The 16,672-nt window shown below is 33.7% G+C and overlaps 1 protein-coding gene across 3 annotated transcripts; it reads left to right on the forward strand.

The window, feature by feature from the left end:
• Nucleotides 1–8,728: 8,728 nt before the first annotated feature.
• Nucleotides 8,729–15,860, forward strand: LOC107867299 (putative lipase ROG1). 3 transcript variants are annotated; one of them, XM_016713466.2, is made up of 10 exons: nucleotides 8,738–9,543; nucleotides 10,100–10,167; nucleotides 11,392–11,462; nucleotides 11,954–12,223; nucleotides 13,035–13,192; nucleotides 13,265–13,320; nucleotides 13,610–13,662; nucleotides 13,729–13,858; nucleotides 14,431–14,528; nucleotides 15,435–15,860. In XM_016713466.2, the coding sequence occupies exons 1-10, from the start codon at nucleotides 9,209–9,211 to the stop codon at nucleotides 15,504–15,506; spliced, it is 1,311 nt and encodes a 436-aa protein (XP_016568952.1). In that variant the 5' UTR covers nucleotides 8,738–9,208; the 3' UTR covers nucleotides 15,507–15,860. The 3 variants fall into 3 exon arrangements, 2 of the variants coding, with proteins under 2 accessions (XP_016568952.1, XP_047267046.1); XM_047411090.1 differs by having other exon boundaries at nucleotides 10,105–10,167; XR_007054682.1 differs by lacking the exons at nucleotides 14,431–14,528; nucleotides 15,435–15,860 and having other exon boundaries at nucleotides 8,729–9,543; nucleotides 13,278–13,662; nucleotides 13,729–13,822.
• The last annotated feature ends 812 nt before the right edge of the window (nucleotides 15,861–16,672 follow it).

A 16,672-nucleotide genomic window follows, 5' to 3' on the forward strand; every position in this document is an offset into this window, starting at 1 on the left:
AGGAACTTTCCATATTTCTCAGGGTTCTCTGGACATTGCTTCTTATTTTAATTGTATTAAACAACTTTAGGATGAAATATCATCCATCTCCACCAAACGTGCCAAGTCTTGCACGTGTGGAGCCAAAGTCTTGTATCAAGAGGATGAGGATGAACAAAAATTGTACCAATTTTTGTTATATGCCCAGGTGAGGAGTCATATTCTCCTCATGAAGCCACTACCCTCTATTGGCACAGCTTATGGCCTTTTGTTGAATGATGAAAGGCAAAGATAAGTATCCACTTTCTCACCAGTGTCATTCCCTGCTAGATCTTTGTTCTTTCATGCTGGAGTTGTCAAACACAACTCCACCTTTCCTTCAAAGGTAACCTTTGAGTTTAATCCCACTAAGCCCAGCAACCTGGTTTGCAAATATTGTAAGAAGCTAGGCCATAGCATTAATAAATGCTATAAATTTCATGGGTTTCTAACTGGTTTTAAGTTCACCAAGACCTTGGGTCCTAAGAAGGTTGCTTTCTATAGTGAACTGACACATTTTTAGAAGATGCCTCTAGTTCTTGGTAAGGTAGACAATGGTCTATACAAACTACTCTTGTCATCCAGTGCCGTTAGGAGTTGTCTTTCACATTTTTCTCCTCATATTCCTCTTGACGTATCTGTGCCTTGTAATTCTTTTAGTCTTTTTTCTGCTAATATTGAAAATCCTATACCTGTCATGCATAATTCCATGAATAAAATAGATGTTATTTGGCATTACAGACTTGGTCACATTCCTTTCTCTAAAATGAAACACATTCCAGATGTGCAACCTTTTGTGAGTCAAAAGCAGTCTTTCCCTTGTCCTATCTGTCTATTAACTAGACAAACAAGAATTTCCTTTCCTGATAGTTCCATTAAGTCAACTTCAGCTTTCTAATTACTTCACATTGATACTTGGGATCCATATCACTCTTTCATATATGATGGGGTTAGATATATTCTCACCATTATTGATGACTTTTCTAGAGCTACATGGACCCATTTAATGGGAGCAAAGATCAATGCCTTTGATCTCTTAAAAGTTTTTATCAGCATGATAGAAACTCACTTTAGTTCTAAAATGCTTTGCATCAGGAGTGACAATGCTCTTGAATTAGGATCTAGCAATATTGGTTCTGCTTTCTTTTTATCCAAAGGTATCCTTCATCAAACATCATGTCCACATACTCCACAAAAAAATAGGGTGGTGGAAAGAAAACATAGGTATTTACTTGAAACTGCTAGAGCCTTACTGTTTCAATCATCTGTACCTATCAAATTTTGGGGAGATTGTGTGTTAACTGCCACATATTTGATTAATAGGTTCCCTTCTTCTCTATTGGACAATAAAAGCCCCTATGAGGTTCTCTATTCCCAACCTCTTTCTTACTTTCATCTCAAATTCTTTGGGTGTTTGTGCTTCTTCACTGTCACTACACCTTACAAAGACAAGTTTACCCCTAGAGTTGTTCCTTGTGTATTTTTGGGTTACCCTTTAGGTAAAAAAGGTTACAAATTATATAGCTTTGACTCTAAGTCTTGTTTTGTGTCCAGGGATGACATTTTCCATGAATATATTTTCCTATTTGCTGCTTCTTCACATTATTATTCCTCACCTTGTCCTCCTTCTTTTCCTTTCTCATTTGATGACCTTGTTCCTACCACATTTCATCCACCCTCTCCACATATAACTCCTAAGGGTTCATCCTTGCCTAAACTAGTTGGGATTATTTCTCCTCCTTCTTTTCCTATCTCTTCTGATCCTGTTGTTCCCCCTGTTTCCTCCACTTCTTCCTTACCTCCTTTGAGATACTCTACTAGATCAAATTCCATTCCTAAATACCTCCATGACTACTCTATTCCATCTTACCTTAGGCATACTAGTGGTCAGGCCTCTAGTTCTTCTACTCTTTCAGCTTCTACTACTAGGAGACATGCTTTGGTTGAGCCTCACTGTTATTCTCAAGCTACTAGCATCCCTGCTTCATAGGATACTATGAAACTAGAATTTGAGGCTTTAGATGTTAATGGTACTTGGTTCATTGTCCCTCTTCCCTTTGGTAAAAAGCTCATTGGTTGCAAGTGGGTGTACAAAATCAAGTATAAAGTTGATGGCACTATAGAGAGTTATAAAGCCAGACTGGTGGTTAGGGGTGATACCCAAGTTGAGGGTATTGATTTCTATGAGACATTTTCCCCTGTTGTCAAGATATCTACTGTGAAAACCTTAGTGGTTGTTGCTGTAAAATAAAAGTGGCCTATGTTTCAATTAGATGTTAACAATGTTTTTTTTTTGCATGGACATGTTGATGAGGAGGTTTACATGAAGCTTCCACCTAGGTTATCTGTTGATTATAGTTCTGAAAATGCTCCTTTGGTTTGCAAATTGCAGAAGTCTTTTTATGGCTTACGCCAAGCCTCACGATAATGATATGCTAAGTTATCTCAAGCTCTTTGTTCTAGAGGTTATACCCATTTTCTCAATGATTATTCATTGTTTAAAAAGGACTTTGGTGCCTCTCTTGTTATTTTTGCAATTTATGTGGATGATATCGTCCTCATTGATTGTGACGTCACTGAAATTGATGCTCTTAATGCGCTTCTTCACTCATCTTTTAGAATCAGGGACTTGGGCACCCTCAATTATTTTTGGGGGCTTGATGTTTTATACACCGATTTGGTGTTTTGCTTCACCAACGAAAGTTCATTCATGACTTATTGGCTACTTATAACAGCCTGATTTGTTCCCCTGTTGTATGTCCTCTTGAGCTTAACACTAAGCTTCAGGCTGGGGTTGGGCCTCCTTCTCCTAATCCTGAAGAATACAGGTGCTTGATTGGGAAGTTTAACTTCCTCACACATACACGCCCTGATATATCCTTTGCGGTACAACATCTTAGTCAATTTATGCATACCCCTTGTATGCCTCATATGTCTGCAGCATCACATCTTCTTCGGTACCTCAAGGGGACTTCAGATTTTGGCCTTTTTCTCTCATCTACCCCTGAACTTTCACTTGTTGTGTATTGTGATAGCGATTGGAGTGCTTGTGCTGATAGCCACAGGTCTGTGTTTGGATATTGGGTTCTACTGGGTGATAGTCTCATTAGTTAAAAGTCTAAGAAGCAAGCTGTTGTATCCCTCTCTTCTGCTGGAACTGAGTACCGGGCAATGAGTAAAGTTGTTGCGGAGATTACTTGGCTTATTCATCTTTTTTCTAATTTTGGTGTGTCTGATCTCACTCTTGTTCCCTTGTTTTGTGGCAATCAGGCTGCCATTCACATAGCCAAGAACCCTGTCTTCCATGAGCGGACCAAATATATTGAGCTTGACTGCCATTTCATACGTACCAAGTTGGCTGACGACTTGACATCTCTTTTGCATACTTCCATCTTCTCCCAACTTGTTGATGTCTTCACGAAGTGCTTGACTGGAGTCCAACATCATGCTCATTTTCTCAAGTTAGGAGTTGTGTCCCCCTCCAACTTGCGGGTGGGTGGGTGTTGGAGATTGATTTTATGTACTCGTTTGGGTCATTATACAATTTTCTCTTCTATTGATGTATTGGGCTTGGCTCGTTAAGTTTATTGTCCATAATATGACTCGATCCATATTACAATGTATATATACATAGGGTCTGAGATATTTTCAGAATAATAATTCATTTTTCCTCTTTTCAATAATAAGAAAATGCTCTTACTTCTCTCTTCTTTCTCTCTCTCAAAGCTTCTACTATTCTATTGTTTCTCGTCGATTTGCTCGATCTTCATCTTCTCATTCGAATGTTAATAGAGACTGCTCCACCTACCCTTAATCAGAGGTCTCTAGATATGGAGAAAATCTTGTTGGAGTATCATACCTAGAATGGGTCCTGCAATGCGCGACCTGAATTAATCGAAACTTCAATACGGATACCAAACACTAGGTGGAAAAAAAGAAAGAGTTCTACAGTAGTAGTGTAGTCCATCAACTAAATATTGTCAGGTGACAACTACATGTGAAAAGAGTTGTTTCAACTTATCCCAAAACTTTCATAGAAAGCAACTTTGTCTTGACAGTGTCTGACAGATATTCAACGCTGCTTTAATTCCCATAGACTTCTAGGTTATTTACAACAACAACAATATACTACTGAAATCCCATAAGTAGTGCTTAGAAAAGGTAATGGTAAAAGCGATATTTCTGAAAAATCCTCGACTCAACTTCTAAGAGATTTGAAGCCTTTTTTTTTTGTCATATATGCGAAAATTTAAACCATTTTGACATATAATTTTCGAAATAAGAGTCCTAATGTTTATCCCACAGGAAAATAACTTTTTATGATCATTTATAAATTTCAATAGAAGAATATGACTTTTTAAAAATATATTAGTATGTGTTAATTTTAGATTTTTAGTTAATTTTAGATTTTTATGTGTACAAATTAAAATAGCTCATAGAAAGTATAAAACTAAAAGTAAATTTATAAAAAACCACAAAAGCAAATGAATTCCTCTCCCACGCCCCAAAAAATGAAAATAAAGCAAAAAAGCTCATTTGTTTTCATTTTTGTCTCAAGGGTTTTTTCTTTTATATTCGTTGTTATTTCACTATTACAAAAAAAAACCATAGTTCTCAATTAATATCCCTGATTTAGAAAACGTAACTTTTCTTCTCAACTCTTTGGATCCACTTTCAATACATTTTAAGTACTATCAATTATGCATAGAGTCCTTGTATTACGTCAAACAAAACAGTTCCAATTATATTAATGGTGTAGAAGCAAGAAGAAACATTGTGGAATTAAATTTCTTCACACAACCACTATCTAGAAATTTTTCTAACATTCTTTGTCTAGATTATTCTAGATAACCAGATTTTGTCAATGTAATAAAACAAACGCAGGCAGAAAAATTTAAGTACTAAATGAAGTATTTCTTTAACTTCTTTTACAGCTGGCTAGTTAGTACTGGGGGTGTTAATGGGTCAATTTGGATCCGTTATTGGTCAAAATAATACCTAAATCAACTTAGTCGGTTTTTAAATTTCTAAAATCAAATCAAACCAACACAAAAAATTAATCGTCGGTTTGTTTCTTGTCAGTTCGATTTTTCGGTTTATAACTTTAGTTAATAATAAAAGTTGAAATTTTTCTTTAAAAAATCCAATCCTACATATGAGATGTCAACTGAGTGTTGTTCCACAACCTTGAAATTAAGATGTCAATTTAGTGTTATACTTGAATAAAACCATGAACAACACCATATAAACGCTTCTATAAAAGTATTTAGAAACTACATATAAGAGAATGATATGATAACTCCCAAAAGGTAAACACATAAATTTTTTACTCAACAGGGACCAAAAGAAAGTTCAAAACTAGTGATTATCTATAATATAATAAAACTCACCTATAAAATCCCAGAGACAACAAGATAATTTTCACAATCAGTATCATTTGTCATTCAAAGTGCGAAAATCATATAGAATCTCATACATACCATCAACTAGATGGAGACATATGACTAAAAGTGCTACGACTAAAGTTAAATTCATGATTAAAATTTAAAATATAAAAAATATTTATATTTTATTTATGAATAATATATAAATAATTTATATATGCATATGTATGTGTGTGTATACACATATATACATATATATATATATGTGTGTGTGTGTGTGTATATATATATATATATATATATATATATATATATTCTATCGGTTCGGTTTGGTAATTTTGTCGGTTATTTTAGAGTAAAACCAAAACCAAACTACATAAGTATCGATTTTAAAAATTTAAAACCAAACCTAGCCAAATGTCGATTTTTTTAATCGATTTGATTTAATTTACGATTCGGTTTGATTTTTAACCAACCATGAACACCCTAGTTAGTACTATCTTCCCACATTGTTAATAAATTTATAGTTATCATAAAACATCACCTATAATAATCAATTAAATGGTCTAATTATATAATTAATATACACCTATTATTCACGTGTAAATTTAAACTCCATTTAACGTGCATAGTTGGAAAAGACATTCATACAAGGAAATATCAGGAATCAGTACCTTGTAGGATAATTAGGAATCTCCCGAACAAGATAATTAAAAAGGAACAAAAATATAATATTTAATTGCGTACCACATGCAATTTTAACACTCTAGCTCTTAGTTAACTTTTATTTATTCACGCCGCTGGAAATGATTGACACGAATAGTTACGGGAATATCCATATTTGAAGAATAATTAAGTATTGTTAATGATAAAAAGTGATATAAGAAAACAAGATAAATATTTTTATATAATGGGTAATTAAAAGTGAACCGAAGGAGCAATGTGAAAGCACGGACTAAAATATCTACAATTTACTTGTTTTTCATTCCCATGTGATCTCATCTATATTTAAAGGTAGATTAATTAGAGTAATAATAACTTCTAGAATTGAACAACCTAATTAGTGAATGATGACTAAAACATCTGTTTGAATCGCAGCCATTACAATTCTAAGCTAAAAAAAAGGGAGAAAAAAATTATTTTAAGGGGAAAAAAAGACAACCCTTGTGCCTCCATTTTGAAGCTTGGTCCTCAAAAGATTCAATTAACCCATATGTTTTATTTTAGTTAATAGGAGTACTTCCTACAATTAAAAAATTAAAACCCAACCAAGTCAAACTTCTGAATGAGAAAAATAAATCATCTTTTGGTTTTTTTTTTTTTTTTTAGGTAAATCAGATGTTATATTAAGGAAAAGAGTTATAATACATTTTTTTTGGGGGGGGGGGGGGGGCGGGGGGTGGCTCCAACAGAAAAATAGAAGGGCTAATGACTGATTGTTCTACAAAATTTTTTCCACTAATATCGTCCCAAACTGCATGGACTATAAAAAATGAGGGCGCCACAAAAATTCTACAATTTCTCAAACAAGCATGTTTGACTCCTTTCTTTGTTAAAGCATCTGCAACCCTGTTATGCTCCCTATAACTATGATGTCCGAAAGGTCCTCCTATCTTTCTTATGAGCAACCTACAAATATAAATGATAGGGTTAAATAATGGGTTATCCTATCGAAGCATGTTGATAACATCTTCAAAGTCAATGTTAATGATAATAGGACATAGATTGTGAGTGCCATGAGTTTCATAAAATTATTTGAAGCTTGCATAAAACGTTGAGAAAAAACAAGCACACCCAATCTCCATTGGAGTTCCTAATAACACCCCCAATACTTGAGTAATTTTTGCTTGGTCCATGTTCTATTACTTTGTTAGTTTTTCTTTAAATTCTTTTAGAAATTTATTTTATCAAAATTAATTTATTAATTATAATTTAAAAATTTAAGTTTCGTTTGTATTTTATAGTCATTTAATAATAAAATAATATAAAAAATTAATAAATTCCTTTTAATTTACTAAAATAATTACGAAAATTTACACCGTCTTTCTTCCGATTATTGATCACCAAGAATTTGAACAAAAAGACATGTCCACGCATTACCAAGTAGGTGAGCTTGGATACATCAATTTTTTTTATATTTCGTTCAATTTAGTTTTTATCAAAATTAGATATATTAGTACGGAGGATTTGATTTTAATTTTTTAACTTAGCACCAAGAGTAAAGAAAGACTTTTAAATTTTATAGTATTAAATTAAAGATATATAAAATATTTTTTAGATTTTATAATCTTAAGTATACCATGTGAAATGAAATTAAAATTAAATAAATGTACATTCCTATTTTAATTTTACTTATCTTACTTTTTATCTTGATACATTTTAGATATTTTTGGTTTAAAAGCATTAAAAAAATTAAAAATAATTTTATTAAGTTTTTTTGTCAAATAAAAATTACGTACAAACAAATTGAAAAGGAAGAGTACGAGAAAAGCACTAAAATATGGAGAGAGTGAATTAAAACGGATTTTTGAAAGGAAAATAAAAAAATATGACACAACTCTTAAAAATATACAATAAAAGATATTTTTTTAATTAGTAATAATGACACATATTTTCAAGAATCCACAATTCCTTTTATTTACACAACCTTCCACTAGTTTTTTCCTTTTCCATCCTTCACTCCCTCGGACCTATCCCTTGTGCTCCTAATCCCCTCAAATTACTAGTAGATATTTAAATAATTTTTGATTGTTTAAACAATATTTTTTATTTGCTTAAACAACTCTCGATTATTTAAACAATCACCATTTTCAAATAACTAACAAATATTTAAATGATTCTTAATTATTTAAATAATATCCCAAAGCAACATTTTTTAATTATTTAAACAACTCTCAATTATTTTTTAACGATTGTAATTTTTTTCACCCAATATTATTTGAATATTTTACAATTAAATCTAAATAAAAAAGTAAAAGAAGATAAAAATACACATATAAAAAGATGAAAATTTTATAGGGAGATAAAAGATAAAAAACTCAATAATAAAAAAAACAAATGACAAAAGAATAAAGCAGGAAAAAATGACAAATATAAGAAAGAGGAAGAAGATGAGAAGAAAAAAAATAAACAAGAAAGAAGCAATCCAACAATATTTGAAAATTGAAAGGTGAAGAAAAAAAATAATTTTTAATATTATACTACTATTTATTCTTAAGATTTTATAAATTATAGTATTAAATTTGAAATTTACTTAATTAACTTTGACTAAATATATATCCTTTTAATTCATTCAAGTGTCCTTTTAGCTCATTTATCTCTGAAATGTCGGGATTTTAACGGAAGAAATGGGAAAACTCCTGATAAGATATTGGGAAAGCAACATATAAAGGTCTTGTTCACGCTTGACAAAATTGAAAAATACTACTCAACCAAACAAACACAGGTGTTTTAAAAATTCTGAATTTTGACGGTCGTCAAACTTAGAAACTTCCATGAAAACTCCCAATTTCCCCCTCTTTTGGTTGAATCAATTTTACAAAACCAAATGGGATCGTTCAACATAAATTTATTAATGTCAACATGCAATTCTTGATTCATTATTTTATACTACTAGTGGTACTATTATTATTATATTTTGATTGTGTCTCAGCAAGGATATTTTATTTACACATAGAAGAAGGTTCCATGTGGACTAGAAAGTCCATAAATACCAAACCAAAATTTCCAAATCCAAGAACACCCCCCACAAAGGCTTTCTGTCTTGACCAACTCCTGCTGGTGTTGTTTTTTGGTGGTTTATGTGAATGGATTCGTTGGAAATGGAGAAAGGTTCAAGCTTTAGTGATGAAAATGGAGTAAAAGAGATGAAGTCTGAAGTGGGTATTGAGAAAAATGAGAATAGCAATAAGAAGGAAGAGAAGAAATCTGAACTTGGTACTGAGAAGGATGAGATTAGATACAAGAAGACAAGGAGAAAAAGGTTTTCGATTTGTCCTAGGTTCGCGTGTATGAGATTGGACGATGAAGTTCCTGCTGTTGTTGAGACACCTGCTGGTGAATGTAGTTTCAATGTGGAGTCTAGTCAAAAGGGTCCTCCTCCTCCTCACTTAGTTGTCATGGTTAATGGCATTATTGGCAGGTGACTTGAAATCTTTAACTTAATTTTAATATAAGTGAAACTGGTCCAAACATTGATTTGCTGCACTTGAGTCGAGGGTCTTTCGGAAATAGCCTCTCTACCTCCACGAGGAAGGGGTACCCCAGACCCAACTTGTGCAATTACACTGGGTATGTTGTTGTTGTTGTAAACTGGTCCAAAAACTGATATTGTGGATTTATATAGCTGACCTTAACTAGTTCTGGATTGTCATTTAGTAATTGTAGTTGTTCTATCTATTTTCAGTAGTAGTTGTAGGTTAATCACTTGTAAATGTGGAAATTTTCGTAGATAATTTTAGTCCTGGCGTCGTGACTGCTGATACATTTTATCAAGTAAGTCAGATTGGTGGAAGATAAAAAATGGGTACTAGCTAAAGATAGGGATCAAACAGATTTCCTTAAGACTCTCATACAAAGCGGAAAGACGGAAAGAAACCATGGTTGAAAGATCACTGGGCCTTAATTTAGTCCTAGTGTTATGATTGTTATATGGCAAGAGTTTTAGGTTTGATGACTTGACATGTCTGCTTCTGCAGTGCAGATGATTGGAAGTATGCTGCCAAGCAATTTGTGAAGGCCTATCCACGAGATATCATTGTTCATTGTAAGCTCCTGCTCTTTACACCATTCCCTGGTTCTATTTTATTTCTGTGTTTTGGTGTAGTTGATTGAAGTGATATTCCAGTGTTTAATCTATTTACTTTGGAGTAGCAACTATCTGTTTGAAATGTCATAGTTATATGTATGATTAACCTAAAATTAAAGGGAGGCGTGTGTGCTTTGGTATGTAAGAAGAAATTAATGTTAATGCAAATAAGAGAATTGCCTCTTTTGTTCTTCTTTTTGTTTCCCCTTAGCTATTTAGCGGATTGCCATTTATCTATCACTAACAATACGGACAAAGTCCACTAACTACGCAAGCTAGTCTAAAGAGTATCAAGAAGGTACAAGAAAGAGTACAAACTAGAAAATTCCTTCTATAGGTTGAAGAAATGCAAAAGATCTAACATAGAGTTCATTTCCGATACAATGTTCTTCCTACACCATAAGTATAGATTTTTCAAACATCTAGATCTAACATGACGTATGTTTTCCATGCTATCATTGAAACATTTGCTATCCTTCTGCTGCCAAACATTCCAGCAAAGGCAAGTAGAGACTGCCTTCCAACATAATCTGTTGTTCACAGAAGAGTACTCTTCATCCCAGTTACTTAGAGCAAGTTTTATGCAACTGGCCCATTTGCTCCAAAAATCGTAAGAAACATGGCCCAGAGTTGTCTGGTGAAAGTACAGTTGAGCAATAAGTGATTTTCTTTTTCATTAGCTTCTTCACATAGAACGCCTTTCGTGCATGTAGTGAGATCTCTTTTATGCAAATGGTCCTGTGTGGCAATCCAAGTAAAGCAAGCAGTTCTAGCCTCTAGGGGGTGCGATGGTCTTCCAGATTGTTCTCCACGGCCAACTATCACAGTTTCCTCCCATTCTCTAAAAGATTGTTATAGCATGTCTTTACTGGATATAATTTAAATAAAGAAATATTGGTGTTAGAACTCTTTTGTTTCTCAAAAGCAATGTTAGTGTAGAGGTCCTTGGAGAGGATTGGAATAAATGTTGACTTTGGCATTACACTTCCAAACTTGAACTAGATGTTCATGGCTTTCTGCAATCAAATTCTTAGCTGTCCATTAGTTTCTGAAAACTAATATGAGCTCCAAATTTGCATTGATTGCATATTTCCACTATCTTTATGCATCTCTCTGTCAGTTAGAGACGTGTGTTTCCTGTACTAATCTCAATTTTTTGCTAATTTAATATGCTATTTCCAGGCAGTACATCTAATTGTTCAAGGTTGACATTCGATGGTGTTGACATAATGGGGACTAGATTAGCTGAAGAGGTATGTGAATCATTTGTTTCTTCCGAAATTGAGTCCATTTGAATAAAATCCCGTTCCTCATCACAAACTGCTCTGTTGATCTCATTTTATCTGACCTACCCAATTGTGAGAGTCAACATCTTTTTTGACCATGATCTTGTAAACCAAACTAGATCATACAATTCAGTAAGAAAGTAGTAGCATTTTTATTGAAAGTCTTTTTCTCTTTCCTTCAAGTTTAATTTTCTCCGGGCCATTGTTTCAATCTAGTTGTTATCTTTATCTGTCCTCGGATCCTTATTTCAAATTAATTGATGCTATCAGCCAATTCTCTTATCTTCCAAATCTTAGCTCTTGCTAGCATACTCCATTTACCCGTGGTTGTTGGTTACTAAGGATATTGTTGTATGATGTGCAATTTTGTATTGTATTAGGATGAGATGTTAGTTCAGTTATTTGCTAAACAATATCTGCTTGAGCTTATAGTGACTGTTTTGCGTATTTACTGTCAGGTACTGTCTGTTATAAAACAGCATCCACATCTACAGAAGATTTCCTTTGTTGGTCACTCCCTAGGTGGCCTGATATGTAGATATGCAATTGCAAAGCTATATGAACAAAAATCTGCAAGAAGAGCTTGTGGAGAAGATATGGAATGTAGTCTTGATGGGTCCACTAATTCAAGTGTGGAAGAGGTATCAAAAAGAAAAATTGCTGGGCTGGAACCCGTGAACTTTATAACCTGTGCTACACCACATCTCGGTTGTAGGGGGCACAAACAGGTGTTTATAGAATTTTCACTAAATCCCCATTAATTTATTGATCTTCTTTTAAATTCTGATATTATGGAGCCTAATTCACATTCTTAAGTAAAATGCACTGTTGGATAACTGTTCCTTAGCAACTCGACCTCAACCCAGCCTCAAAAGAATTAAAATGAAAAGGAAAAATAGATAAGTGCAGCAGAGAAGATAATCTTACAAATGAGCTCTGCAACTTACACAACTAAAAATTACAACTAAAACCTGGATTTTAGGTTTTCGCAAGGTAGAATTCAAAAGAAGAATTTCATCATCATGTATACTGCTAATTCAGACATTCTATTTAGATCAAACTACCTCAAGAACGTCTCTGAGACATAGTGGACAGTAAAAGGAGTTAGAAACTTTAGTGGTAGCTTTTCAAAATGAGAAACATTAGTGGTGATGCGTCATTCAAGGTTAAGTATCAAAATTGCATGATCATGAGATGTACTAAAAAAGAGATTCTTAAGTCACTCATCTGGTAAATCTTAGAGAATGTAATCCAAACTCATCCAACATAATTGTATTTTGGTTGCACCAATATTTACACTCGTTGAAGTTTTATTAAACACTTTAGCATCTTTGATGGCTTTAATATTTTTTGTCTAGTCTCATTCTGAACTTTGCTTATCATGTAAGTGCATGGTAAGTTAGCAGCATGAATATTATGAATCCCAAATAACCCCATTGCTTTAGTTTCATTCTTCTTCCTTCATGACAATGTTTCCTATTCCCAAAACGGGGTGGGGTAAGGAAACCAAGCTTTTAACATCTCATAAAAACATTGTAGGCTCCAGCATTCTGTGGGCTATACTCATTTGAAAATGCTGCAGCAAGTTCCTCATGGTTACTTGGAAGGAGCGGAAGGCATCTCTTTTTGAAAGATAGTGATGAAGGGAAACCTCTCCTTCTTCGGATGGCCAGTGATTCTGAAGATCTGCCGTTTATGTGAGTGAACATTAACTAACTAACTAATTTCAGAATGTCAAGCAAATTCTGTATCCTAACTTTTCCTTACAGATCTGCTTTGCAGTCATTTCAGCGTTGTGTGGCCTATGCAAATACATGTTTTGACTGTATCCTACTTCATCACTTACATGTGTATTCGTCAGACCCTCGTCCTTTTCTTCTTTACTTTCTTGTTTGTTCAATCTTCAGTGTATTATATATCTAGAATCAGGTGTCCAAAACATAATCATGATGAGATAATTCAACAGTGGACCCCACTTTGTTGGAATACACTGTGTATGTTGTTGTTGTTGTTGAGATAATTCAACAGTGGATTAGTGTTATGCTGATCAACAAGACCTTAATTCCATATGTTAACTTATTTTCTATAATGCAAAAACCTTGACACTTGTATAGATCTTGTTGGATGGAGTACATCATCTTTGCGGCGCAGAAGTGAGCTTCCAAAGGTAAAAGTTATGACATTTGAGTTTTAGCAAATGCTTGCATCATTCAACTAATACTTTTCTTTTCAGCGTCGAAACTTGAAAAAAGTGGATAAATACCCACATATTGTAAACATAGACAAGGCAACAAGTGTCAGTTCTCAAGAAGAAATTCCCGCTGACGCTAAAATAAAAGGACGCAAGTCTCAAGAAATGGAAGGTTAATATCTTTTTCCTTTCCTTTTCTTTTTCTAATGGTATTTGAGGAGCAATGTTAAGTGTGTTACCATTTACTTTCAGAAACTCGTACATTTATTATCCTAAAATCGTGGATCTATAGCCGTTGATTCCTGCATATTACTTGCATCTTGCAATGTATATAGTCTTCTAGTGCCTTTTTTAGAAAAGACTACAGTCAGATGCATAGAACAACTTGCTGCCTAAATGAAAAGACAGAATGGGATCACTTCACACTAATTCCAGTGTTTCATGTAATCCCACCGTCGAGACTTGAGTAACTTGTGTCAATTGCATAGACGGTGGAGTTTACCACTTCCTTAAGTAACTATTCTTAGAACACCATGCAGTTGATTGCTCATTCTGTAATATCAGTCATTTTCGTCAGATATGATTTTCAACCCTCACTCTGCAATTTCATTTTATTAGCGGCAGTAATAGTTACAACCTAACTAGGGAATCTCAAGGTCACATGATTTCCGCTTTTAGCACTTTTATAATCAGCTTCATCATCCCTTTAGTTGCTTACATTTTCTTCATGGTTAATTGTTGTAGAGGCAATGATCAGAGGTTTAACAAAGGTGAGCTGGGAACGTGTTGATGTTAGCTTCAAAGGAAGTAAACAGAGACACTTTGCGCACACAGCAATTCAGGCATGTATTTGTTCTGTCTTCAACACACTTGTAACTTATAGGGAGTTTCTACATATAATGTTTCGTCACTATAGATCATCATACATTTCACCACATACCAATCTATTGTGACCTAGGCAAATTTCTTTCCCATTAGCTATTTACTCTGGGAATGTCATTTCATGTCTATGTGTTTTCATTCACTTACTTAGCTTGATGTGTTTGCTCTTTTTCCCCAAAACTCATAAAAAATCCACCTTTCTTCCATATTTTGCTCCAACTCAAGATACAGTCATAAATTTCAATATTATGTGGTGATTAGATGGATTGTGGAAGCGTACTATTTTAAGGTTAGACAAATTTGGGTTATTAAGAATGGATAAATTAGGCTCGCAAGGGTAACTAAGGTTATAAATCTCTCAATTCCTAGCTAGTTGGGGCATATGAATCTTCACTATACTACACAATTTTTGGAGGATCCGACACACGCCCATCAACATTTTTGAAGAGTCCGAGCAACATAATTCACTATCCACTTAGCTTCTTTTGAACAAAAGGTCTCTACACAATCCATCATGATCTTGAACTATTTGTTTTCAACAAACAGGAGCAAATTTGGTAGTAGTTTTTATGATTTTTTTTTTTCGAGGTTTCTGAATAAAACTCTAGGCATATGTTGATATGAGGAATGATTAGAGAAAGAAAGGAGGGAGAGTAAAAACCTCTCCTTATGGAATGTATAGCGCGTCAGACGTGTTAGATGTATATCCTAAGCATTAGGAGTTTCCAGTTCTCATGTCACACATTGATCCTCCTTTGTTCTTGTACCAAGGATTTGTCATTTGGTTCTGGCTTTTTGTGCTTCGTTCCGCAGAAAGATTGTTTGCAGTAACAAATCTCATAATATCCTTTGTTTTATAATTTCAGGTGCAATCCTATTGCATCAATTCTGATGGAGCAGATGTTATACAACACATGATCGACAATTTTACCGTATAGAAGTAAGGAAGTTGCTGTATTTACAATACCATATTTACCGGAGGCCTGTGCAATTTACAGCGCCTGCTACATTAATTGTAGAGGATACATGCATACAAATTCAAACAAGATATACAGATTATACGTCAAAGTTTATTTAGGTGTATTATAGTTAGTTATTAGAGCATGTAGATTGAATGCAGTTCAATGTAATGACTAGTACTTACTTCCTTTATACCCAAAAAATAATTATGTGATTCAAGCAAGAGGGCCAAGGCCAATTTTCTTTATTTTGATTTTGGTTTAATTGTATTTCTTCAATTATAATGACAAGGTAGTCTTGTGTATAAGCATAGCATTTTAATGCGTGATTAATTTCCTTTTCAAGGTATAATCCCTATGTGTGTCTACAAATTAACTCGATCCATTGGGATTCAATCCTTTTCGTTCCGATTCGTTGAAGGAAAAAAGACAAATACAACTTTGTTCCATCTCTTCATTTTTACATAGCTACCACTTGTATTCCCATACCTTCACCCATACCCAAAGTTGTAAATAAAATATACAGAGGAAAAAAAGAAGTCTTTCAATTGATGTGTACGTAAATGGAAGTCCAGTTTGGCCAAGTCCTACAGTATCAATAAAGCAGGTAGGTACCTAATATCAGCTTCAGGTAGGATTTGGTCCCTACTTTCTGACTTCTGCTCTTAATGGAGCATGTACTATTCAAATTACCTGCTCTTTTTTTTTAAAAAAAAAAAAAACTGCTTTTCAATTGTTAATAAATTACTGCTGGTCCCTTGGCAAAATCAGTTGGTACTTGGCAAGCATTTGGCCACCTGATTTGGGATTATGATTTTAAATCAACATTGAATATGTAATTTGAGATTATGATTTCAAATTTCAAAAACTTCAAGAAATAGAATTTGAGATTTCATACTGTGATTTTATTTTTTAAAACATAAATCTTGATTCACAAGTTTATATTTTGCAAAAAAAAAAAAAGAAGCAAGAAGATCATGCTCGACGTGAAGAGATTGTTTGTATCATGTGAAAACATTATATGAAAGAATAGTTGGTTAATTTTGTGTATGTGAAAGTCGGTAATCGCAAACATTTGTTTATAGAAGGAACATGGACATGTGTGATTTATCAATGCAGCTCTTAGGACATTTTGATATCTTGTT

Source organism: Capsicum annuum, chromosome 4, assembly GCF_002878395.1.
Source record: "Capsicum annuum cultivar UCD-10X-F1 chromosome 4, UCD10Xv1.1, whole genome shotgun sequence".
NCBI lineage: Eukaryota > Viridiplantae > Streptophyta > Magnoliopsida > Solanales > Solanaceae > Capsicum > Capsicum annuum.